General features: G+C 40.4%; 1 protein-coding gene across 22 annotated transcripts in view; it reads right to left on the bottom strand.

The window, feature by feature from the left end:
- Positions 1-27511, bottom strand: part of LOC114789246 (ryanodine receptor 3) — a 140583-nt gene that overhangs the window by 81367 nt on the left and 31705 nt on the right. For all 22 annotated transcript variants that reach the window (XM_028978487.1, XM_028978521.1, XM_028978615.1 and 19 more), the window contains 12 exons: positions 27278-27371; positions 25632-25706; positions 25128-25284; positions 24249-24413; positions 23914-24035; positions 11052-11232; positions 9035-9170; positions 5242-5337; positions 4573-4691; positions 3954-4087; positions 3550-3791; positions 3099-3291 (listed from right to left, as the gene is read on the bottom strand). In XM_028978487.1, coding sequence (XP_028834320.1) covers positions 3099-3291; positions 3550-3791; positions 3954-4087; positions 4573-4691; positions 5242-5337; positions 9035-9170; positions 11052-11232; positions 23914-24035; positions 24249-24413; positions 25128-25284; positions 25632-25706; positions 27278-27371 — 1714 coding nt within the window. The remainder of the gene's footprint in view (positions 1-3098; positions 3292-3549; positions 3792-3953; positions 4088-4572; positions 4692-5241; positions 5338-9034; positions 9171-11051; positions 11233-23913; positions 24036-24248; positions 24414-25127; positions 25285-25631; positions 25707-27277; positions 27372-27511) is intronic.

Consider the following 27511-nt stretch of genomic DNA (forward strand, 5'->3'; position numbering starts at 1 on the left):
ATTTTGTTGACCCTCATAGTGCTCACTTCAAGCAGAGAGAAATTTATCTTTTGTTTTAATGTTAGAACAAATTCACAACTTGTTTTGCACAAACAATGACATCTTGACTGCTGTTAGAGAATGTTAGCATCTGTTTTTCAACCCTGAATGTCTGTAGCCTAAAGTTTTACAGCCTGTTCACTGACAACACCTGTTAAGTAGTTTCATTATCACAGAATTACTGACATATTCTTACATTATAATCATATCTCTCTCAAAACAGACAAAATCATTTTATTGAATTTTCTGTGCCGTGTATCATATCTTTTGTTCTATAAGTCTGAGCAATTAATAACAACAACACTAATATAAAAATTATTAAAGGTTCCCTATTATGAAAATTTCACGTTGTGAGATTATTTAGCATTAATAGGAGTTCCCATAGCCTGTCTATGGTCCTGCAGTGGCTAGTAGTCTGCAGTCTTCTTCACCATTCAGAAAGCAGCAGCTCAGATGGTCGGATCTGGAATGTCTCTCCTTATGTCATCATAAGGGAAAAGGTTACCTCCCCTTTCTCATGCCTTGTCAAAAAACTATTTTCATAATAGGGGATATTTAATGAAACACCCCAATTCCTGAGGCAGTGGGGGTGGTGTGGTTTAATGGAATGTCACTCTTACCTGTCTTCAAAAATGGAGAACTCTCTGTCTAATTAGCCTTTTTTGATTTGTCAACAAGCTCAAGTTCATATTTTTCTGTATTTCTAAGTATTTAAAATTTGCAATTGGTTTATTTAAATAAACAAATTTCTAAGACAAATCTATTCAGTTTCTTGTGAGTATATCTCTTATTCACTTATCACTATTCACTATTCACCTATCACTTATACACTTTCTTGTTTTCTTGACTATTCAGTTTCTTCAAAAAAGAAAAAGAATTTACTGCGAAGCAATGGGGCAGCACCTAAATTCTTAAAGCACTTTGCTTTTGCCATCAAGAGGTCATGACATAGTGAATGACTGAGAGAAAATTACATGAAATACAGATTGTAAAGCCTTTCACAGGGTACGGTCTTTTGACTTTTGCTCAACTGAGATTGAGAATTTCTATTGAGATTGAAATTCCCTATGCTCTATTTTTGTTTCTAGCTCCTATGTCCGCTTGTTGCATTTTGAACTTTTAATCACAACCTGGTCAGAATCTACCAGTATCAAATGCAAATAATTTAGCAACTGTTGTTGCTCTGTAAAATTAATGAATGGGAGATTGGAGGGATGAAAAGGAGAAGTGAGGGTAAGGGGGATGAGTGGAAGGAGGTTAAATGGGGTTGAACATGTTACGTTTGTTGAATAGGTTAAATATGTTGTGGTTGGAAGGCGGAGAGTGATCATTGTTGCTCTGTAAAATGCATGCATGGGTGTGAATGGGAGGATGAAAAGGGAGAGGGGGTGATAGGGGGATGAGGGAAACGAATGCGAAGCAGCAAATACTGCAACATTCACTGACGTTGAACCCTTGAGCTGGGTTGAACCAAAGATCTGAACCCTATGACAGAGCAAGGATTCCAGGTCGGCACTGATTAAATAAAGTGGGAATCACCTGTCACGGTCTTCCCAGTCCATCATGTGATGCTGGTGCAGAGAGTCACGTGACATAGAGGTTTGGTTTCAGGGCATTGTGTTAACAGATGACTGGCATCTGGGTTGAGTTCAGCACTCATAGCACTCTTATATTCTTGGTGCTACGAGCTTGTGTCTGATTTCAGTGCCCAAAAGGTGCACGGCCTGACTGACCCGTCCTGGGGAGGTGGTGTCTCTGTGCAGTGAGCTCAGCTCCTGTTCTTGTATGAAAAGGCAGCTGGAGCTGCACTCATGGTTCATAGCTTCTGAATCCAGAGCAGCCTGATCAATAATTTAACCAGTGTCTCAACGTGGCTGACTGTCCTCCACTATCAGCAAAGGTTAGATTCTTATTTGTCTTAGAGAGCCTGTTCAACACTGAAAACATAAATTAAAAAGCTTAGTTTCAGATATTTAATATTATATCTTTAACCCTATCTATGTATGCTCATCATCTTGCCATCAGCCATTTACCAGCTATGTACCTATGTTTGACCACTGTGGCTGTTTTGTTTCTGTTTTAAACTTACTGGTCAGTAAAATCCTGCCTTGTGTCAATTACAGGGTCAGAGGGGGAATGAAGCATAGGGACAGGACATTGTGGACAAAAGAGATTTTTAATAAACACTAACAAAATGCACGAAGTCCAAAAAGAAACAGAAAGAACTTAAATCAACCCGGAAGGGTGTGTCGTAAGTTCAGGAACTGAAAACCAACACATAATTAAATACAGGTCCACGTTAATATGGAAGACCCTAATGGGTGATAACGGTTCTTATTGAGTCCATAAGTAATTCAAAATGTATGACCGGTATTAGTTTTTGAACACAATTCATTTTGGAATGCACTTTGATTATGTTAAAACATGATTTCCAGCAGTTTTTGCTATTTTACATTTTGCAATATTCTCCAAGAGTACCTACTGAAATGGTCAGTTTGTGCTTTATAAAAATCTTCAGCATAAATCTGTAAACAGGAATATTATGTTTACCAATTGATTTATTATATTATCTCAGCACACAGGGGATTTGTCCAGCTCTCACAGGCTGCTGTTTAGCTAAGCCTCTGACCAAAATGACAAAAAGCATCTCTGCAGAAACGTTGCAGCCAATCATGAAGCGAGTGAAAACTCGCCAGGGCTTGAAATTCCCTGCTGCAGACATGTCACTCATATCATTGGAAGTAGCCATGGCAACCTTCAAATGGCCCTCAGGCTGAAGCTTTGTGGATAGAATCCATGTAGAATAGAAATGCATAGTGGATCAAATCAATTTCTTTGAGCCTTACATAGAGGACAAATAGAGGTTGTGTGTGTCTGTGTGTGAGATATACACATATCTCAGTGTATATGTAAAATATACACTGATAGGAATAGATGACCATTTAAGTACAATAATAATACATGGAAATATAAATAGCATATAGCATATACAGAAACATACACAAAATAAAAATTCAGCAGTGTTGAGTATGAGTATGACTTGACATGGTAATACTAACTTGACACCAGCAGAAAAGCTGACCACAGGAAAGAAGAGGCCATCTACATTGAAGTTCTCAAACATGCCCTGAACAGGCTGCCCATTGATCCGAAAGGAGATGCTGGGAGCCCCCAGATCCATACAGCAGCTCACCACATCATCAGAGGTCAGTATGTGGTGGTTGACTGATGCCACAGCACGGGGAATTCGACCTACAGGATGCCAGCAACACCTCAGAGTACAGCTCATATCCAATATTAGGTTTTTTAGAAATATACATGCTAATCATACATGTGCCCAGCTCTTGCTACTGAGACACAGTTTTTCTGTGTCCCAGTGATTTTTTCAAGCTATGTATTAACAACTCAGCAAATGAAAGTATCTAACATTTGAAGAAGCTGTAAATTGTCCTGCTGATATTAGCTGGACAATTTTAAATGTAGCTGATTTAACAACTAAATATCACCCACCTGACCACAGATGAAGTCCATCAAATCCGTAAGAGTAGAGATCGTCTCCGACCCCATTACCTCCCCATCCTTCACCCCCACCTGGGTAAGGGGCATAGCCTTTGGTTGAGGCCCAACCCACTCTTAAATGTGAAGGTTCACTGGTTACAAAATGGTCCACATTATCAATCACCAGCTCAAAATACCACTTCTTGTACTGGGCTGACCCCTCCCTCACTCCAAGGAAGATGTTTGGTCTCATGCTGTTGGATAATAAATAAATTAATGCAGAAATGTAAACAAAAGTTGAATAAGCATATTCATGAAGAAATTAAAATTAGTGGACTGATTGCATGAAGTACTTTGTTCAATTTACAGTTTTTAATTAATAATAACTATTATAATTAATGCATGGTGGATTTTACCTATGAACATCATTGACCAATCGTGTCTGAAGGAGCAGATCCCTTTTGGGTAGCAGGTGATCACAAATGAGGTTCTGATTGGCCCGAACAGCTACTCCATTGCAGACACATAGTGAGCAGAGCACATCCAGGATCTACAGTGTAATAGAGAATCATACCGGAATGAAAGTGAAGAAAACGTGAAAGAAAATTGGGAAGTCCCTTCTCACATTGTCCCAAATGCACAGACAATTATTCACATTGGTTCATCAGAAGAACACTTACACATCTAATATCATTTTCATGCGAGAAAACTACTACAAGGCAAAGTGGCTCTGAACTAAAATGCTTCAGTCAAAGGGCAGCCAGCCAAAAGTGATTAATTCACTGGATTATGACACAATTCATAAGTTCATAAGGTCCACAACACTGAAAATTACAGTATGTTTAGAAGACCTATATTTAGATATAGAAAAGATCTAAGTCTTTATAATTTGTAAAAATGGCAAGATGGAAGGACGTCTTAAATGCTTCAGTCAAAGGGCAGCCACATATGGGCAATTTTCACCTGAACCAATTTAGGCAATTTGATTAGCAAAAGCAATTTAAAGAACTGACAGCAACAGTGTTACGCTCTAACCTTGTGGTTTCGCCCATGTTTGTATAGAAGAGAGATGATGGATTTAATATGTCCTCTCTGGATGGTGTTGAGGGCCTCTGGGCTCTCAATCAGAATGCAGTGGAGCACTTCCAGTATTCCTAAAAAATATATTTATTCATTAATCACAGTTTTGCAGAGGAAAAAAGGGTGGGGGTAAAGTATGTCTTTAATAAACATTTGAACCTTGGAGGAACATTAATGCGAACATATGGGCCAGCATGAATCATGTTATACATGATTGGCTCTTTCCAATACCTAGTTAGTTGCATGAAAACATGTGCTATGGAATCCAGGTCCCCAAAATAATGTGTAATAACTTCTAGATGTTTTTTAACAGTTCATTGGAGTTTTAAATCCTGCACAGGACAATCAAAACAGATGCACAAGGTAACCAGTTCCAAGCACTGCACTGACTCACTGAATGTTTTGAAATTGTCGTGGTTCTATTTGTCCATGGTTCTATTTCATTGATTCCCAGTTGTTTTAGGTCCCTTGATATAAAAGTCATATTAACTCCCCCAATATAGAACATCAATACTGAGTCTATCTGCCTGTATGTTGGTCTGTCCGTCCTTCCACCAGCAGTGACAGCCAAGGTTGGTTCAGAGAATTCTGAGATTATTTGATTTGCAGCATAACACACAATACCTGATGAAGACTCCAGCCTTTCCAGCTTGCTAACCAGCCAGTCCAGATTCTGTGAGAACTGAGTACAGTTGTTCCTGTTCCCCTGGATGAGTGAGGCTGAAAAGACAAGGTCAACGTGAGTTTTAGCAGATGCTTTAATAATCCAATTATTTCAGCCTTCAAATAAACTCAGGAGAAAAAGAGAAAAAAAGTTCATAAGTTTGTTATTGAAGGGAAGATGCTAATGGATGCTGTGGAAATCTTAAATGTCACCCGGCAAATGTATGCCAAGGATAGAGGTGTCTCCTTCAGACAACCTACATGCATATTAATTATAGAGCATTGTGAGGCAAAACCTAGTCACCAGAAAAAAATGGTGGTGTCACCCTGAGAGCTGGCAGTCGAGAGGAAAGAGGACGCATCCCAACCCTCATTTAAGACATGGTGGTGTGGGGGAGGGGTGGGTGCAAATGTCTTTGAAGAAATTGAACACTTGGAGACAACGTGGTCCGCACACTAATGGCAGCATCAGTTGGGGTAAACAGCATGAAGGACACGTGAATGAAAAAAATTAAATAAGATTTGACGGTCTTTGAAACCAGACAGGTAATAAGGAAGTGGGGGCACGTAAACTTCTTAGAACATTTTTCTTCTCCAAATGTAAACACTCTTATTCATGTATTTGTGTATATCTAGTATATCTATAAAAAAAAACTAGAACATTCTCACATACTCCTTTGATGAAAGGAAACCTGGAGAAAACCCACATCAACATGGGGGGAGCATGCAAACTTCACAAGGACAAGGTCTGAGCTGGGATTCTAAATCAAAATCTTTTACAATTATTATTATTATTATTATTATTACTATTTTTGTAAAATAATATTCTTTTCATTTGAGATACTGGATTTATGATGTACACATAAAAAACAAAACATTTACAAATAAAAATGTTTAATTTCATGTGTGATTAATTTTTGTTATCTGCTGCAGTATATTTCTGTATGAGTGCTTCCATTAGTATGTATAATAAACATGCAACATATGCAAACTATACGTCCTCACAAAGATCTATAAGCACACTTGTAATCTTGCATCTTATCTGATGTTTTCCCTGTTCATTATACAGTGATTTCAAATAGGTACTTAGTTATAGGTGCTTAAGTTAAGTTTTTGTGTTTAATTTACGGTTAATTTTCTATATGTTTAATCTTTTGATATTATTATATATGCACTATGGTGGGTCTCTGTGAAACAGCATTTCAAGATACTGCAATATACTGTGTGTATTGTTGTACTGACAATAAACCTCTCTTGAATCTTGAATGTATGTCTGTGTATTTCAGTGTGCTTGCGTGAGTGTGCATTAGACACTCAATTTTTGTGGTCCTTTTTGACACTCCACATTTGTGAGTCCATTAGCAAGTATAATACACGTGCAACATATGCAAATTATTAGTCCTCACAACTGTAATATTGATGATTTTGGCATACAGCTCATGAAAACCCAACATTCCTGTCAAATTGCATATTTCATCCAAAGTATTTTTAATACAAAAAAAGTCAACCTTCAATAATCATGTTCAGTTATGCACTCAATACTTGGTCGGGAATCCTTTTGCAGAAATGACTGCTTCAATGCGGGTGGCATGGAGGCAATCAGCCTGTGGCACTGCTGAGGTGTTATCGAGGCCCAGGATGCTTCAATAGCGGCCTTAAGCTCATCCAGAGTGTTGGGTCTTGCGTCTCTCAGCTTTCTCTTCACAATATCCCACAGATTCTCTATGGGGTTCAGGTCAGGAGAGTTGGCAGGCCAATTGAGCCCAGTAATACCATGGTCAGTAAACCATTTACCAGTGGTTTTGGCACTGTGAACAGGTGCCAGGTTGTGCTGAAAAATTAAATCTTTTCAGCATATGGAAGCATGAAGTGCTCCAAAATATCCTGATAGCTAGCTGCATTGACCCTGCCCTTGATAAAACACAGTGGACCAACACCAGCAGCTGGCATGGCACCCAAGACCATCACTGACTGTGGGTACTTGATACTGGACTTCAGGCATTTTGGTATTTCCCTCTGCCCAGGCTTCCACCAGAATCTGACACCTTGATTTCCGAATGACATGCAAAATTTGCTTTCATCCGAAAAAAAGTACTTTGGACCACTTCTCTGTAGCCCAGGTCACGCACTTCTGCCGCGGTTTCTGGTTCAAAAGTGGCTTGACCTGGGGAATGCGGCACCTGTAGCTTCCGCAGGTCCCCCAAGGTCTGGAATCGTTCCTTCTCCACAATCTTCCTCAGGGTCCGGTCACCTCTTCTCGTTGTGCAGCGTTTTCTGCCACACTTTTTCCTTCCCACAGACTTCCCATTGAGGTGCCTTGATACAGCACTCTGGGAACAGCCCATTCGTTCAGAAATTTCTTTCTGTGTCTTACCCTCTTGCTTGAGGGTGTCAATGATGGCCTTCTGGACAGCAGTCAGGTCGGCAATCTTGAATCCCATGAATGCGGATTTGAGTAATGAACCAGGCTGGGAGTTTTTAAAAGCCTCAGGAAACTTTTGCAGGTGTTTGGAGTTAATTAGTTGATTCAGATGATTAAGTTAATAGGTCATTTAGAAAACCTTTTCAGGATATGCAAATTTTTTGAGATAGGAACTTTGGGTTTTCATGAGATGTATGCCAAAATCATCAATATTAAACAATAAGAGGCTTGAACTACCTTCAGTTGTGTGTAATGAATCTAAAATATATGAAAGTCTAATGTTTATCAGTACATTACAGGAAATAATGAACTTTATCACAATATGCAAATTGTTTTAGAAGGACCTGTGTGTGTGTGTGTGTGTTAATGTGTTTATATATGTGTATGTGTTAATGTGTTTTTATATATATATGTATGTATGTATGTATGTGTGTGTATATATATATATACACACATGTGTGTGTGTATATATATATATATATATATATATATGTGTGTGTGTGTGTGTTTGTGCTTGTGTGAGTGAGAATGATGAGAATGGATGGTCAGCTCCATCGTGAACTCATGAGCCATCTGGTGAGTCTCAGTCCAGTCATAGCCAAACACTAATGATTTTTTTCGACATTTCCAATGGGTCTTGGGTCTAGACTGGAACACTGAATGTATATTTAATGTATATGCTATGCAAATATAGTAATAACTGCAGGCAATTCTATCATGTCAACCAGATCCACTCATCCTCTCTAAAAGCAGCTGTGGGTGGCCAGAAGTTCAGTGGAGGAGCACCGGCTGTGGGAGCTCTGGTCAATGGAGGCTTCCAAAGCTGAAGCTGAAGATTGGTGCTTTGACTGCACTGCCCAAACTGTGATCGATTACATAGGAAGTGTGTGAGAGACCCTCACACAGTGGCGGACAAACATGGCAGTGAACACACACAAACAAACACATATGCACACACACCAGTTCTTAAACCTGCAGAACAGTTTATTTGACACTCACTTCTGAAAGCACTGCAGGAACACTAGCTCAGTTCAGTGGAATCACTTTACAGTGTGAACTCTAGTCTAGCAGAACTGTCCCATCCTCTAGTAACAGTCATTTTAAGCAACCTTTCTTTAAATCTGAATGGCTAATAAATCCTACATTACACAATATGGAACATACACAAATACAGAAAAGCTACAGTAGCCTCTAGATGTAAATTAAGTCCAAAAGGCCCCCAGTCAGCAAAACATTCACTAAACATGGAAGAGACATGGGGCTGAACTGAGAAATGCAGTTTCAATGCAGTAGATCACAACTCCTATAACAAGGTTAGGACTTTCTACATACCTAGTAGCTCATAAAGCAGATTGAGGATGTCCTTCCAGGCTGCCCCCGCCTCTGAGCCTGCACATTCACCAAAGTGAGCTGCACTGTTGTACACACTCAGCCGATCAATGCAGTTAGACACCAGAGTCAGCATGCCCTAAAAGAGAGTGACACAAAAAACATTTACACATACACGGAGGTTAAATATCATAAAATGTACAATGTACAAACATTAAAACATGAAAGTAATTAGACCAGACATTACCCACCTGAACCAAAACATGTATTTAATTATAAAACCTATATGTAAAATATTACTTTTTTATGTAAAAACAAATTTGTACAAAATATATTTCCTCAAGGGAGTGTACATAATGTGTCCATGGAGTCTGTCTCACACACACACATTTAAACATCCCCTGCTCTTTATCACACCCCCTCACTGGAACAAGGGTCAAGCAAGGCCCAGGCTACAGGGGTTGAAAGTAGTGATGATTTTTGGCCATCAGCTCAGTCGTGTGTCAGCAATCAACAATGAAAATTAATGTTTCAGAATGAGAAACCATTCCATTCACGTATTATTTAAAAAGATCAAGAAGTTGAGACATATGTTGCATTATTAAAATCATCAGAGGCAGAATCCAAATAAACCTTATAAGAATCACTAATATTAACTCAAATACCCCTCTCTCATACACACACATGTCAGTTAATCAGCAGACCCCTTTATTCATTTATATTATTGGATGTTTGAATTTACAGGGGAAGTGAATCAATTAGTTTGACTATGTGGGCAGACTTGGCTGGAGAAAATGAGGAACCTGTGAAAGGCAAATGACAAGTGTCATTTTGGATGGCACATTACTGCTGTTTTGTCATGTTAAAGAAAGGTGCTGACATTCACAATATGAGACTAAACTGCTTTTGTGAGATAGGTGAAGCAAGAATTCATTAATTCAGCATGTAAAGTACAGAGGTTTGTAAACATTTACAGCATTTATCAGACGCCCTTATCCAGAGCGACTAACAATCAGTAGTTACAGGGACAGTCCCCCACTGGAGCAACTTAGGGCTAAGTGTCTTGCTCAGGGACACAATGGTAGTAAATTGGGATTTGAACCTGGGTCTTCTGGTTCATAGGCGAGTGTGTTACCCACTAGGCTACTACCACCCTTCAACCTCTTTCATGGCTACTAAACCATTCAGCCTCTTTCAAGGCGACTGATACCTCCACTGACAAAATTGTCTTAAAACATGATTGAAACATCTGATACTGGATTTTGCTTAAACAGGCGGAATGTCTCTGGGCTCATTGGATGGAAATTATCTGGACCAACTCAAGACCACCTCAAGACCACCTAAATCGAGACGAAGACATTGCAGAGACCAGAGGGTATCAAGACCAAGACACTGCCGAGACTTGAGGGTACGGACCAAGAGACCAAGAACAAGGCAGGTCGAGACCAAGAGCAAGATTAAGGCCGAAAACAGAGTAGGGTTAGAATCAACATCACATTACTCAGCTCAACTGTAGAGAAAAAAAGTAATTGCTGTAAAGCGTCATTACTCATTAAATCAAATTCATGTGGCCTTGGGTAAGGTATGAATATGGCTATTTAATGATGCCTTCACTGTGTTCACTGACACTCTTAAATAAATTTTCTTCTAGCAAATTTGTCAAATTAACATTAGTAAGAAAAGGGGGGACCTACTCAATACCAGAAGGGTGATCATAATGTTTTGTCTGATAAAAGTACATCAAATGTTGGAACACCACTTAAAATGTGTCTTATTGTACTTGCAAAACAGCAACACTGGGTGATTGTAGCCTAGTGGTAACACAGTTGCCTATGAACCACAAGACCCAGGTTCAAACCACATTTACTATGATTGCGTCCCTGAGCAAGACACTTCATCCTGAGTTGCTCCAGATGCCCTTATCTACATTGTAAGTCGATGTAGATAAGGGCATCTGCTAAATGCTGTAAATGTAAACATTATAACTAGTTTCATACAACTTTAGACAGTGTTATCTCACCTCCTGTTTGAAGAGGTTCTGTCGATTTTTGAGGGAGCGCAGCTTGATCTGTTTTTCTTCATGCTCCAGTTCAGCGTTTGGCAGACGGAAGTAAGTGATAAGGTCATTAAGAGTCTGTAGAACTTCCTCAATGGGCGGTGCCACTGCTACACGGTTCTTCCCACCCAGGCTGTCCAGGTCCCTGAGAAACAGGTGAAATTCCTCGTTCAGACAGTTTCTGGCTACAGATGCTTAATGAAATACCTATATATTAAAAAAAAATACTAAATATAAAATACTTTCTCATCTATGGTCCAATGAGTTGACTGGATATTTCATGTTAAGAAGAAAATGTCCATATATAATAAATGTAGAAAAAAAAACACACACAAGCATCTACATATGGGGTAAATAGTGGACAGACAACCTGCCAAACAAAGATGCATGAATACACATCAACACATTTGAGAGCCAGTTGGAGGATGGGAACTGTGACTGTGTTCCTTGTACAAAAGGTGCCGAAGACCTGCAGGTTGAATATCCTCAGTCCTCCTGTATGGGGCCATGTGAATCAATCTGTGAAACACTGGTGTTTGAAAAAAGGTCAGGCTCTGGTGTCAAGGACAGAACCAGTATCCCAGGTGCAGGGATTGACCTGGAGAGAGAGGACAGAGGTCTGAACCATTGTGGAACTGGTCAGGGCAGCAAGGGTGGGGCTGAAGGATGCAAGCATACCCCACGCTCACATTTGCAGATGTGTAAAAAAATACTGAGGTCCACCTGAACTAAAATATCAGTATAAAAACTGGTAAAAACAAATGTGAAAACAAGGTTGTCACAGTGATGAGGCAGGGCAGTAAAACATGGAAGCATGTGCCTAATCAAGTCAAAGTCAAAGTCAGCTTTATTGTCAATTCTGCCACATGTACAGGACATGCAGAGAATTGAAATTACGTTACTCTCAGACCCATACAAGTAACATTAAATACAAAACAGTAATATTGAATACAAAGGTATAAAAAAAAAAAACACCATATACAAATAAGAGCACATGGTGGAGAGTGCAAAACCATGTAGTGCAACAGAGGTAAGTTTAAAGTGACAAAGTGACAAGTGAGGTAGTTGGCAGACCAAAGCTGCACAGAGTGACTGGTGCATGGTCAGAGCCTGGCTGTAATGTCGTGGAGAAGATGCTGTACATTCGCTCAGGAAAAAAACACAATTGGAAATTATAGTGCCAAAAAAGTTTTATTTGCAATGCACAATTTAGACAATCAGCCAGGCAATCGAAGGAATGATCCCAAATTAGTTTAATTTTCATACATTGTTCTTATCCTTGGACATATGTCATCAAAACATTTGGCCCAAAAGGCTGCTTAAAGGTTCCCTATCATAAGCAAGTTCTCCTAGCCTGTCGATAATTTGATTTGCAAACATAAATTTTTTTAAATCCAAATAACACACTCAATAGGATAATCAGAACTGTATAATCCTGTAGGTTGTAAATCTTGGTCTGAGCCAGGTCGGGTTAGTACTCAATTTCTATCATCTTAGTCAGGCTTGGGTTAGGTCTGGTCGTGTCCATCTCATGTGGTATATTAACTTAATCTAATCATGATTGAATGAACTTAATCAATGCTGAAGAGCTGAAATGGAGGAAAGCATCTGATTATTTTGTATGGGGGGTTACCAAAATCTATACGGGGGTGGCAGAACTGAGGTGCTGTAAGTCAAATAAATAGAGAGTGTGATGATATCCCCAGCAGAACTGTGAAATTCTCTTTCTTCCCAATGGGACTCCCTTCTCTTTGGTGCTTCACCAGAGGTTTCCCTGACTACACACTGGCCTAGCGGTTAAGGAAGCGGCCCTGTGATCAGAAGGTTGCCGGTTCGAATCCCGATCTACCAAGGTGCCACTGAGGTGCCACTAAGCAAAGCACAGTCCCCACACACTGCTCATTGCGTGCCTGTCCCACTGCTCACTCAGGGTGATGGGTTAAATGTAGAGGACAAATTTCATTATGTGTACCATGTGCTGGGCTGCTGTGTATCACATGTGACAATCACTTCACAATCACAAACCATTACAAAGGGCTCACAGGGTCATGACTGAATGAAAATGCCGCAGTAAAGTTGGAGTCGAGAAACCATTTACTTAAATTCACCACACAGCATAACAGTCAGGTCTGGCTCCGGATGAATTCTGTTGATCTCGGGCCAGGTCTTACTTTTAGGTACAGCTCTAATATAGACTCTATACAGGGAGTGCAGAATTATTAGGCAAATGAGTATTTTGTCCGCATCATCCTCTTCATGCATGTTGTCTTACTCCAAGCTGTATAGGCTCGAAAGCCTACTACCAATTAAGCATATTAGGTGATGTGCATCTCTGTAATGAGAAGGGGTGTGGTCTAATGACATCAACACCCTATATCAGGTGTGCATTATTATTAGGCAACTTCCTTTCCTTTGGCAAAATGGGTCAAAAGAAGGACTTGACAGGCTCAGAAAAGTCAAAAATAGTGAGATATCTTGCAGAGGGATGCAGCACTCTTAAAATTGCAAAGCTTCTGAAGCGTGATCATCGAACAATCAAGCATTTCATTCAAAATAGTCAGCAAGAAGCGTGTGGAAAAACCAAGGCGCAAAATAACTGCCCATGAACTGAGAAAAGTCAAGCGTGCAGCTGCCAAGATGCCACTTGCCACCAGTTTGTCCATATTTCAGAGCTGCAACATCACTGGAGTGCCCAAAAGCACAAGGTGTGCAATATGGCCAAGGTAAGAAAGGCTGAAAGACGACCACCACTGAACAAGACACAAGCTGAAACGTCAAGGCTGGGCCAAGAAATCTCAAGACTTTTTACAGACTGATGAAATGAGAGTGAGTCTTGATGGGCCAGATGGATGGGCCCGTGGCTGGATTGGTAAAGGGCAGAGAGCTCCAGTCCGACTCAGACGCCAGCAAGGTGGCGGTGGAGTACTGGTTTGGGCTGGTATCATCAAAGATGAACTTTTTGGGTTGAGGATGGAGTCAAGCTCAACCCCCAGTCCTACTGCCAGTTTCTGGAAGACACCTTCAAGCAGTGGTACAGGAAGAAGTTGGCTGTGGTTGCTGCTGCACGCAATGTTGATGAACAGATCAAAACACTGACAGAATCCATGGATGGCAGGCTTTTTGAGTGCAAAGAAAGGTGGCTATATTGGTCACTGATTTGTTTTTGTTTTGGAATGTCAGATATGTATATTTGTGAATGTGGAGGTGTTTTATTGGTTTCACTGGTAAAAATAATTGAAATGGGTATATATTTGTTTTTTGTTAAGTCTCCTAATAATTACGCACAGTAATAGTCACCTGCACACACATATCCCCCTAAAATAGCTCAAAATAAAAACAAACTAAAAACTACTTCCAAAAACATTCAGCTTTGATATTAATGTTTTTTTTTTTTGTTTTTTTTGGGGTTCATTGAGAACATGGTTGTTGTTCAATAATACAATTATTCCTCAAAAATACAACTTGCCTAATAATTCTGCACTCCCTGTATGGCCTGCAGTGTAAAACAAGGAGAAACATTATTTTGCGCTGTTCAGAGAGCTCAGATAGTCCGATCTGGAATTTGTCCCCTAATGTAGTCATAAGGGGAATCGTTACCTCACGTTTCTCATGCTTTTTTCACCCCGAGAATTCCCCACCCCTCTCCTAAAACATTAACCAGCAAACAGACACGAACAGGGTAGCTTTATACACTCATACACAGGTGAACACGATCAGGGAACATTACACAGGACAAACATGAAACTCTGGTCCGGGAGTGACCCCTGCTGGACCGGATCATGCCATTAACAAAAAGTAGAGACTTGGCCTCCACAGTCACGGGACCTGAACCCAATCAATATGGTTTCGAGTGAGTGAAGGCAAAGGGGCCAACAAGTGCTAAACACCTCTGGGAACTCCTTCAAGACTGTTGGAAAATCATTTCAGGTGACAACCTCTTAAAGCTCATCGAGAGAATACCATGAGTGTTCAAAGCAGTAATCAGAGCAAAGGGTGGCTATTTTGAAGAAACTAGAATATAAAACATTTAAGTTATTTCACCATTTTTTGTTAAGTACATAACTCCACATGTGTTAATTCATAGTTTTGATGCCTTCAGTGAGAATCTGCCAATGTAAATGGTCATGCCATATTATCTTGCCAATGGTTATGAGATACTTTGAACAGACCACAATCAGGCATTGTTCACTCAGCTGTTGCAGTTTGACTTTTCTCAGAGGCATCGCAAGCCTCTTCATAATTTATTGGCTTTGCTGGGCCATGCTAGACTTATGTCGTTTCTTCCCTTACCTCCCATGGCTTGGTTGGCCTTCGACCTCTACAGAGTTTCCTGCAAGTGTGCATGTGTGTGTGATCTCACTGAAAGAACACATGAAGTTCAGACCATAACTGCGTGAAAGGTCAGGTCGCAGAAACCCATGTAGGTCGCAGAAACCCACAAATATCACAACACTAACAAAAAGAGGATTTAATAAAAAACACAAGCATGTACAGAGCCAGGGGAAAAAAACGACCAATGACTGGATGAGGACATGCATTTATACACATAAACACAGTTGCACACAATCAGGAAATCAGGAAGACTACATCAGCAACATGAAACTCTGGACCGGAATAAGGAGCCAGAGCACCCCACAAAATCAGGCCTTGACAGTACCCCCCATCTCCAGGGAAAAAATTGGGGCTGTCCATGGGTAAGTGGAAATGGATCGGCAAAGGTCAATTGACCTGTAGCTCTCAGCCGACCCCCATTGGCAAAATGGCCATGACCTTGACCCACCTTTGTAGTCATCATCGGGGTCAGAAACAGAAAAGTAACCAGCTTGAATCAGAAGACAGGTAGAAGCGTCAAGGGCCAGACAGACGTCTGTGTCCAGAGAATCAGTCATACTGAGATAGTGCTCAGGAAGAGAGGTTGAGAGTTACACGTGATTTCGAAGTTCAATAACCAATCCATCAAAGCAGAGAAATCCTGGTGGCACCTGATGGTTCAGGTGGCAACTTGTTTTGGGGGGGGGGATTAGTAAAAAGGTGGTAGTAGCCAGGGTCAGGATGGTAGTAGTTTATCAACCATTTTACAGCATTTATCAAACGCCCTTATCCAGAGCGACTTACAATCAGTATTTACAGGGACAGTCTCCCTGGAGCAACTTAAGGTTAAGTGTCTTGCTTAGGGACACAATGGTAGTAAGTGGGATTTGAACCCGGGTCTTCTGGTTCACAGGCGAGTGTCTTACCCACTAGGCTACTACCACCAACCACAAGACCACAAAGTCACAGGTTCTTGTTTAGAGTACACTTCATGCCTGTCAGAGTGTGTTTAAACACATTACTTTGTATTTATATGAGAAATTATGCAAACAGATCACAGTCTGGGAAAAAGTAATCAGTGCTTTTCGGTGGAAGAGATAAAAGGTGGCAGCTCATTAAATCATGTTGCTACAAGGTGTAATTAGATGTAATTTTGTAAGATGTACCTTGTAAACACTCTGCTCTTCAGTACAGGTGTCAGAGACCTCCATCCTTTGTGTTTGTGAGTGTACGTGCGTAGGTGAATGTATTACTGGAAAACGCATAGTTCATAAAAAGGAAAAAAAGGTGGAAAAATGCTAAAGGATAGATCTAAATCTAGAGTACAAGGCACATAATATAATAACATCACATAGAAGTAGCTACAAATTTATAATACGTATATTTATTAGTGTATCACCAATAGTTTGAATAGCTGATGGTACCGTGCCGACAAAATATCCTACAGATGAACACACTTAAGACTGTTGAGATAACTGTGAATTTTAGTGTACACTCTATACTAGCAGTGTTGGTACTGCACTTCACATATATTGTGTTGTCTTGTTTATTACATGTATTTTGTAAATGTCTGTAAATAAGATCCAGACTGTAAAATATATATATTTGGTCTCTACTGTATAGTGTATCTTAATGTACTGTGTTGCTTAAGAGACACCAATGGACATAATATCCTATTATATTTAAAAGGGTGCTCACAACAACAAGCAAGCTTCAAACAACCCTTAAACACTTTAATACCCCATTAACGTTTAATCTTTCAAAAAATGATAAATGTTCTACTGTATTCGCTTCTCTATTACTGTCTGTACTACAGTGCATCCAGAAATTCACAGCACATCACTTTTACAGCTTCATTCCAAAATGTATTAAATTTATTTTTCCCTCAGAATTCGACACACAACACCTCATAATGACAATGTGAAAAAAAAAAACGTTTACTTGAGGTTTTAGCTCATTTTTTTATAAAAAAAAAAAGAAAACTGAAGAAATCACATGTATACAAGTATTCTCAGCATTTGTTCAATACTTTGTTGATGCACCTTTGGCAGAAATTACAGCCTTAAGTATTTTGGAATATGATGCCACAGGCTTGGCACACCTATCCTTGGCCAGTTTCACCCATTCCTCTTTGCAACACCTCTCAAGCTCCATCAGGTTGGATGGGAAATGTCGGTGCACAGCCATTTTAAGATCTCTCCAGATAGGGTCAATTGGATTGAAGTCTGGGCTCTAGCTGGGCAAATCATGGACTTTCACAGAGTTGTTTGATATCTTGGCTTCTTGGATGGTGTATTAAGTTCAAGAGCAATCTGGAGCAGGTTTCCCCCAGGATGTCTCTGTACATTTCTGCAGTCATCTTCTGACTGCAGAAATGATGTTGCCACCACCATGCTTCACTGTAGGTATGGTATTGGCCTGGTGATGGGGCAGTGGTGGCCTAGCAGTTAAGGAAGTGGACGCATAATCAGAAGGTCGCGGCCAGCTCTAGGAAGAGTCCTGGTGGTTCTGAACTTCTTCCACTTACGTATGATGGAGGTCCCTGTGCTCATTGGGACCTTGAAAGCACCAGAATTTTTTCTGTAACCTTCCCCAGATTTGTACCTAGAGACAATCCTGCCTCAGAGGTCTACAGACAATTCCTTTGACCTCATGCTTAGATTGTGCTCTGACATGAACTGACTATTTGCCATGAACTCAAAATTGAGCTTCATGGCAAAGACTGTGAACACTGTGCTGTTTTATTTTCAATCAATTTTCAAAAACCTTAGGTAAACTTTTTTACCATTTTCATTATTGTGTGTAGAATCCTGAGGAAAATATTATTTTATTTTTAAATAAGGCTGTAGTATAATAAAATGTGGAAAAACTGATGCGGTGTGAATACTTCCCAGATGCACTGTATATGTCACATGCTCTAAACTCTATGGCACAAAAAAGCCTGGCTTTTACTGGCTCCTGTATTTTATACTCTTCATCTGACAAAACTCAAATTTCAAGCTGGTTTAAAATTGGTGTCAGAGCACAATCAGCACTGCCCTATTAAACCTACTGATTAACTGGATATTTCAATGTTGTAACCCCAAATATGACATCTAGATATCTTCCATGCTAGTGTCATTAGGTCTTCCAGCTACACAAGTTGTTAGTAAAAATCCTGTGTTATCTCAGTCCCAAAGAAAACACATCTATGAGGCAAGAATGACTACAGAAAGGTCGCCCTGACGTCACACTTGATGAAAACCATGGAGCGGCTGCTGCTTCACCATCTACGGCTACAGGTCCACCATGCCCTCGGTCCTTTGCAGTTTGCATACCAGGAGAAAGAAGGACAAGAAGATGCTCTTATCTGGTTGCTACACCAAGCTTTCACTCATCAGGACATGGGAAATGGTGCAGTAAGTAACACATTTCTGGACTACAGGACTAACTACAGGACTAAAACCTCTGCCTGTGACAGTGACCCCTCCCTACCAGATGCACTGAATGACTTCTAAGCATGATTCGATACACAGAACAACGTGACTGTGAGGAAATCCAGTGATCAGGTGTTGTGTTTAACCACGGCGGACATGAGGAAAACTCTTTGCAGAGGGCTGCTGAACCAGACAACATCCCTGAAAGATGCTCAGATAATGTCCAGCTGACAGATGTTCTCACTGATCTTTAACAACTATCTGAGCACCGTCTCAAGGCCACCACCATATTGCCCAATGCACAGCTCCACCACATCATCAGGTTCACCAATGACATGGTGCTGATGGGTCTCATCAGCAAAAACGATGAGTCAGCGTAAAGAGAGGAGACGCAAGGACTGACAGACTGGTGTAGGTCAGCAATCTATTTCTGAACGTGGACAAAACAAAAGAGTTGATTGTTGACACCAGGAGACAACTAAGGGAACACTCTTCACTGAACATTGACACATTCAAATTGTATGTGTCACATACATAGTTATACACGGTATGATATGCAGTGAAATGGTTTAGACAGATGCGTGGAGATTGTCAAGTTCCTTGGAGAACCTCTCCTGGAATCTCAACACCAGCTCAACAGCCAAGAAAGCCCAGCAGCGTCTCTACTTCCTGAGGAGGCTGAGAAATATCTCTCACCACCTATCCTTACCACCTTATATAGAGGAGCGCATGCACTATTGAGAACATTCAGACCACTGTCTGGTTTGGGGACTGCACCGTATCAAACCGCAAGACCCAAAAGCAGAGAGTCAGGACAGCTGAGAATATCAACAGAGTCTCTCTTCTCTACAACATTTAATACAGACGCTGCATAGAGTCCATCACAATGCTGCATCCAGAAAGTCACCAGCATCCAGAAAGTCACAATGCTGGTGACTTTCTGGATGCAGCATTGTGATGGACTCTACACACCCCTCACATGCACTCTTCACCCTCCTACCATCTGGAAAAAGGTACCGGGCCCTCACTACCAGACTATACAATAGCTTCATCCCACAGGCCATCACACAACAGAACACTCACAACTCTGAACTGACACACATACTACCTGTGGGCAGTGGTGGCCTAGCGGTTAAGGAAGCGGCCCTGTAATCAGAAGGTTGCCGGTTCGAATCCCGATCCGCCAAGGTGCCACTAAGCAAATCACTGTCCCCACACACTGCTTAAATGCAGAGGGCAAATTTCACTGTGTGCATCATGTGCTGTGCTGCTGTGTATCACATGTGACAATCACTTCACATTTTTTTGTGTGTAACATTTAGTAATATGATCTATCTCTAATTATATCTATTAATGCACCATTCCATTTTGCACAGCAATATTTGCATTATTTTATTTTGCACATTTATTTTTAATTTCACTAATTTAGCGCTGTCTGTCTCATTGTTGTTTGTTAAATATTACTCTTGCACTGCCCGTGTCGCCTGTTCGCACTCTATGTAGCCCAGTTTGTCTGTATCACACACTTGCACTTTATGTCAGTATGTAACTTTGTTTAACTGTTCAAATGTCACATGTAACAACAGGTTCCGCTGAAACATTGTTTCGTTTCACTGCTGTAGCTGAAATGACAATAAAGCTCACTTCACTTCACTTCACCCTCCAGCCTATGCTAGTTAAAGACAAACTGACAGAGATGAGAGTACATATGCACCTCATCTGTCTACACGGGCCACCCAGATACTGGTTCAGCCCTTAGTAATGTAAATGTAAATGTAAATGTAAATGTGGCAAACTGTGTTACATACTATTTAACTGGGAGGCCTCGGTATGTGCGATTGGGGAATTGCAGGTCAGACACTGGTCAGCAGAACAGTGCTGATGCAAAGAACAATACTCTCTCCAGTCCTATTCACCCTATACAGTCCCTGACAAAAGTCTTGTCGCTTGTATACAAATTGACCTCAAGTGCCGCTGAAATATATTTCTAATCAAGATTTACAAAAAATGGCTCATTTTATTCCCAACAGCTTTTGTAATGTTAATGTTTCATAATGTTTCAGTGCAAATGAAACTGTCAAAAAGTATTCTAATATTCAAAGCTTGATAAAGCCCATTGAGTCAATTTCTGCAAAGACATAAGTGTTGTCGCCTTGTCATATGAGCTTCACCCTTGACTAATAATGGATCAAATAGGTCTCAGGTGTGTAAAAAGAACCCCAGTACACTAGACCTTCACATCAACTGCAACTAGACCTCTGCAAACATGCCTAAGATTCACCCTGAGACTAAAGTGTTGATTATCAAGAGGCTGAAGACCAGATCCACTGCTGATGTGGCAGGCACCTTCATTGTGTCTCAGCATCAAGTACAGAGGATAAACAAAAGATTTGAAGAGACTGGAGACGTTTTTGACAAGCCCAGGTCAGGCAGACCCCGCAAGACAACCGCTCAAGAGGACCGTTTGTTGACTCGAAAATCCAAGGCCAGCCCATTTTCCACTGCAGCAGAGCTCCATGAGACTTGGTCACCTGAAATCCCTGTGTCAAGCAGAACAGTTCGTCAGATTCTGTCTCGAAATGGCCTTCATGGTCGAATCGGTGGCAAGATGCCAGCACTAAACAAAAGACAATTGAAAAACCGTGTGGCATTTGCCAAGGCCCATAGCCTGCTAAAAGGATGGACGCTGGAAAAGTGGCAGAGGGTGGATTTTTCCAATGAATCTTCTGTTGAATTACACCACAGTCACTGCAAATATTGCAGGAGACCTACTGGAGCCCGCATGGATCCGAGATTCACCTAGTAAACAGTGAATTTTGGTGGCAGAAAAATCATGGTCTGGGGTTACATTCAGTATAGGGGTGTGTGAGAGATCTGCAGCAGGATGGTGCTTCATTACATACTTCCATCTCCACATCAAAGTTCCTCAAGGCTAAGAAGATCAAGACGCTCTAGGATTGGCCAACCCAGTGACCAGACATGAACATCATTGAGCATGTGTGGGGTAGGATGAACTCTGGGTGGCATGCAAGACTGATTTCTTTGCTATTCCTGATGACTTCATCAACAAATTGTATGAATCCTTGCCAAACAGCATGGATGCAGTCCTCCAAGCTCATGGAAGTCATACAAGATATTAATTTTGGATCTTACAGCACCACTACATAATTTGCTGAAATATTTTTGTAGTTGCAGTAAATTTGTTCAATTTCTGTATAGGGGACAAAACCTTTGTCTTGCCAAAATTTGACCTCTCTGTCTTAATTAAATAATAAATCTTTTTTTCAGTGAAACTAATTCATTTCAATGCATTAAACATCATTTGGTAGAGTTTTAGCTTTTCATAAGAGCTATTTATAACACCAATTGATTAATTAAAAGTCAGGTTAATAGCAGTGTTTCTACAAAATAGATAAGCAACAAGACTTTTGTCCGTGAATGTACAACTCAGACCTTCAATACAATTCGGAGCAGAAAACTGCACCTTAAAACTCATAAAACTTGCATAGAGATTATCCAGACCAACAAATACCTGGGAGTTTAACTGGGTGACAAACTGTACTGGACTACCAATACAGATGCCCTGTGTTCCACCAAAAGACTGAAACGGTCATTTCTCCCCCCAGCCCATGAGACTCTTTAATTACACAAAGGGGAAATGCTAATGTGACCACCCACACCTTTTGCTTTTGCAATGCAGCTCTGCACAATCACAAACTGTTAATTCCACTTGCCTTTGCACTGTCACAAGGCCAGGATTTAATCCCAGCAATAAAGAATGTTGAAACTTCATGTTCTAAGATTTTTTTGTGAGGTGAGCAAACTATCAGTCTGTCTTTGTGGACTGCTGATGTGTGACATATCATATGTCAGACTTCAAATCCCACAGAAATATAATGATAACATAATTTGTTCATGTGGGTGGTGCTATGATGATTCATATGTAAATGAAAATTTGGCATCAGGCGATCATCGCATCACTATTGTCTAAGCATGCTAATTGCATTTTAGATGAATAGAGCTGAAAGAAAGACAATGATGTATATCAGCCATTGCTCAAATTTGACATTTTGTACCTTCCTGAACTGAGAATGCTCCCACTGGCCACTACAGTCCTATGTTAGGATCAGAATAAAAGTCAGAATCGCATTTATTGGCCAAGTATGTGAGTGAACACATACAAGGAATTTGATTGTGTCTCTCAAGAACAACAATATAAAAACATCAACCATATGCAGTATAGACAAAATCTTATATACAGAGAAAACTAAGATTACAGAAATAATATAATACATAAAGTGTGGCTACAAATCAGACAGTTCCAGATTCAGGAATTTATATGCAACCGCATAGCCAGTGTGTAACGTACCTCCGATTTGCCCAACATCCTCATTACCTCAATAAGCATCACCCACATTCTGATGACTGGCCACACCTCCCTGTCTCATGCCGTTTAACCCCAAATGTGTCACTGTCATGATGCAATAATCAATGCCATACCTTATTTGGCCATGTTCCTGTATGGGCTTCTGTGTTTTAAATCATGTTTATTTTTTGTTTACAATAAACTCATTACATATGATTCCACAACCAGATATTTATCTGATCAGATGAGAAAACTCACAGACTGCACAATTCACTAAAAGCGTGGTTTTAATTTTAGGAACGGAAACAGTTATTTGCGGTCTTATAACCTATAGTTTTGAACCCATGACAAATTAGCCCTTCCCCTTCATACAACTGAAATATCCACCTTGAGGGACAGAGAGAAATGGATGCAGAGATACAGAAAAGCAAAGAGGGCGGGGGAAGAAGATAGGTCACATGAGGATGGCTGGACAGGCCACGTGTCACATCACATAACACCGATGTGCATGGTAGCAGAGGAAGTAGAACAGTGTGTGTCTGCGTGTGTGTTAAGGGTTTATGTGCATGCGCTCCACAGACTTCTTGTTTACTGTTACTGCAGTGTGTCATGAGCTCAGTGGGGTGTGAGTGGACAACAACATTGCAGCAACTACCGACAAACCCATATCCCGTGTCTGTTCCTTGTGTACACTCAGTTCTTTAGTTTATCTGTGAGAGAAAAAGTCATGTACCTGATAAAGCAACTGAAGAGTCCTGTGGTATTGCGGATGATTCTTGCGGCACGGGATTCCTCATGCTGACAGCGCTGCAGTGTTAAACCATCATCCATATGACCCTCAGAGTGCAGACAGGCCTGAGGAACAGGAAGAGTTAGTTTTTCTCTGATGTCTCAGGTGCTGCACTCTGGCCTGCTCACTCATGTCGTATTAATAAGATCCACAGAATCTGAGTTTGTATTTGATGAAAAAGTAGAGGAGCTACTCTACGTATCCAAGATGGTGGACTTTGGCCAATATTTCTGTCACCATCATCAGTCTTTTGTTCCTTTTGGAAAATAAGTCCTCACCCTCCTTTTGAAGGGTCCTAGACGAGTAGATTTGACATCAGGCGCTTGGTAGGACAGCCACAGCCCTGTAGCAACATGCATGATGAAGCAAAGGGAGTCTCCATACTTGATCTCTGCCACACCCATGCCCTCAGTGTCACGCTTTGGGCTGGACTCAAGCTTTTCCTGAATGAAAACACACATTTTCATTGAAGACATCTGAAGACACATCAGAATCAGTGTATTTCTCCATTGAATAAAAAAATGGCAATAACGCGAGTGTTAAGAGACACAAGAGACACAATCCCACCAGTCAACAAACAGGATTATGACTCAACTACCAATGAAAAAATTTAAGGGAACAAAAAATATAACTGAGAAACAATGACAATAACCATTACTATGGGTAATTTTCTGGAACCATTCCATATATGTAATCATTAATCTAATAAGACAGAGGTTTTCTATTTCACAGGCTCTGAGAATGAAAGGTCAGTAGATGTGCTTTAGTCTATGGTTAAATGCTTTTTTATGTGGATTAAAGCCCTGGGGTTCAAACTGCAAAATCTGATTTAATTAACCTCCACACAAGACTCACATTTTGACAGCCTGAGACATCTCTGTGTCCGCTGAGTGGTGGAGCAGTCTTTATCAAGCTCGCAAAAGAATAGAGGGACTCTTAATTCCATTATAAAGAAAAAACACCATAAAACTATCAATGGAGCAGTAAGTGGTTTAAAAAGTGTTTTGCGGTGAAAATTTCCTTCAAACCAGCGAGACTGAGTGGTGCCAGTATTAACATATTGGACTCTGGTAAATTGGGCTATTGGTAAATTTATCTATTTTTTTATTGCTTCTGCGGTTAGCCTCTGCACTGCGACACCTAGACAGACAGCTGACCTTGGAAGCTCGGAAGCAAAACGCAGTGGATTTGGTGTCAGACTTCTCTCGGTTCTGCAGCACCAAGCCTCGGTCCTCCGTCAGTGCCAAGTAGTGCCCTGTGGTCAGGTGGCGAAGGCGGAATGGCTGCCCCCAACGGATGTGGCTGCCGCACCAACTGGCAGAGACAAAACACACAAGCTCAGGGTTTTATTTTTCAGGCTATATCACAAGCAATGCAGATAGTTCAGTCAACAGACATTCATAAAAAACTAAAGGTTCAAAAATTTTTAAAGAAAATTTGCTTACATTTAGTGTCTTGATAAAACTCCAATAAAACATCAATATAAGATTTAACGTTTTTAAAGTTTAAAGTCAAGCCAAGAGTGATAAGCTGCTTGAGAAGGGAAAAGCAAATGAGAATAGCAGGGGCTGGTTTTTAAAAATGCTGACAGCTTTAGGGGTGGCTTAAAAAAGGATGTCATGTCACATGTCAGTGGCAGAGGGGATGCAGGCAGAGCTCACCTGATCCGCAATGGTTCCATCCTCCACAGAGACCTGGCTTTGGCGCCCGCCTTCCCTGTCTCATAGTTCACTATCCTGTCAGAGAACAGAAAAAAGCACAGCTGTTAAAGTCTCCCCAGTGCCGTTTATGGCATTTTTCTTCTTTGTATTAAACTGTCACACCAGTTTTTGTCATTTAACTGTAACTGTAGTAGATTTTATTGGCATAAAATCATCATCACTGCCTAAAGGACAAAGTGTGATTAATTACAATAGATTCTTTGCTTTATGCAATTGATTGTCACAAAGCAGTTCTCAGTTCTGTTGATGAAAAACATCCCCTGGAAAGAACCCTTTGGGCAAACAATCCTCCTCAGACTGGCACTATTCCTGGTTAATAGAAGTTAGTATGAAAGAGTAACCAAGACGAACTATTCATTAAAAATATGAAAAAATACACAACAATGGGTTCAGTCGCATGACTAATCTTGGGACTATCTTGGGCAGTCTATCACTGAAAGGTGCCAAGTAAAAGACATCCCTCACAAACCTTGTGGACAGTTCAGAATGTCTGATGGGGTCCGCATGAAAATTTAGGAGATCTTTAAAACACTTCCCACTGCAATATATCAAGGACAGGACTGATAGCAAGACCTGAACTGACAGCAAGTATTTAATAGTCTGTGCTTTCAAGCACCGCAGATGCCAGGAAAAGGTGTTGTGTCTGGGAGAGAGACAAAGTGTCCAATTCACTGCAGCGGCGGTAGCCTTCACCTCTTCACACAGCCTTAGCCATAACCCACTTCAGTGAGAGTGTGCCACTTTTCATGGCCAGAAGCCAGCTGTTCTGTTACTCATCTATACAATCACTTCACTTTCACGTAGCACATAGGTTGTTGTTCACACCCTCTTTTCAGGGGAACCGCTCTAACTAAAAGTTAGAGCCATTAAAAGTGTTCTTGTATTTGACAGAAAAAACGATTTTATTGAAATAACATTTTAGTGAAATAACATTACAAAAATCTTGTCTAGAAGTTTATACTGTTGTAATTGTCTATGGTAGCATGAAATGGCTGTTAATGAAATGAATATCTGCAAAAAAATGTCTGCAACAATTAGATTTCACTAACTTACCTTTAATCACCGTTTCAGTGATTAAAGAAGCAATAAAACTAGCCTTCTTCTGACTAGTTGAGTAACTGGCGCATATGCAAACTTAGTCAATGACAATTTTATATTCATTTTATAAAGTTTAATTAATACACCACACACACTGAAACCCATTTATTTATTGCTTACATTTAATGAGTGTGGGTATGGCAAGAAAGTATCCCCTGGTGACCTACTACCAGTGACGTACTACTACCAGTGAACCAGGAAAGTTTGAGAGAGAAGCAATATCACAATATTCAAGGAGGGCATGTTAAATGGGAACTTCTGCTTATAAGTCTAAATATCCCCATTAACCCATTATATCTCTCATTATTTCTTAATTTTGTCACAACCAACCCATTAAAACACTTTTATCAGTGCAAACATATGTTTATACTATGCTAAAAGCTGTTAATCTTTTTTTAGATCTGGGATGGGTTCCACCACCCACTACCTTGTTATGGATTAAGCAGTAATGGATAGTGAGAGAGTGAGTTTGATTCTCTGTGAGATACCTCTGTTGCTCCTCACTCTGGTCAGACCCAGGGATGGTGAGAACCTCATCATGTCCGTGGAACAGTCGCATCACATGACCACCCAGCAGATAGCCTACAGGAACAAAATCACTCAGATAAGAAGTAATCAGAGAAAATATTACAGCTCTCAGGACATGACTGAACTATATGCAAGTATGAACTGTAATTTAAAGAATGAATTCACCAGTGCCTATAACTAATCCAAAAAATGCT

The sequence above is a fragment of the Denticeps clupeoides genome, chromosome 1 (assembly GCF_900700375.1).
Source record: "Denticeps clupeoides chromosome 1, fDenClu1.1, whole genome shotgun sequence".
Lineage (NCBI taxonomy): Eukaryota > Metazoa > Chordata > Actinopteri > Clupeiformes > Denticipitidae > Denticeps > Denticeps clupeoides.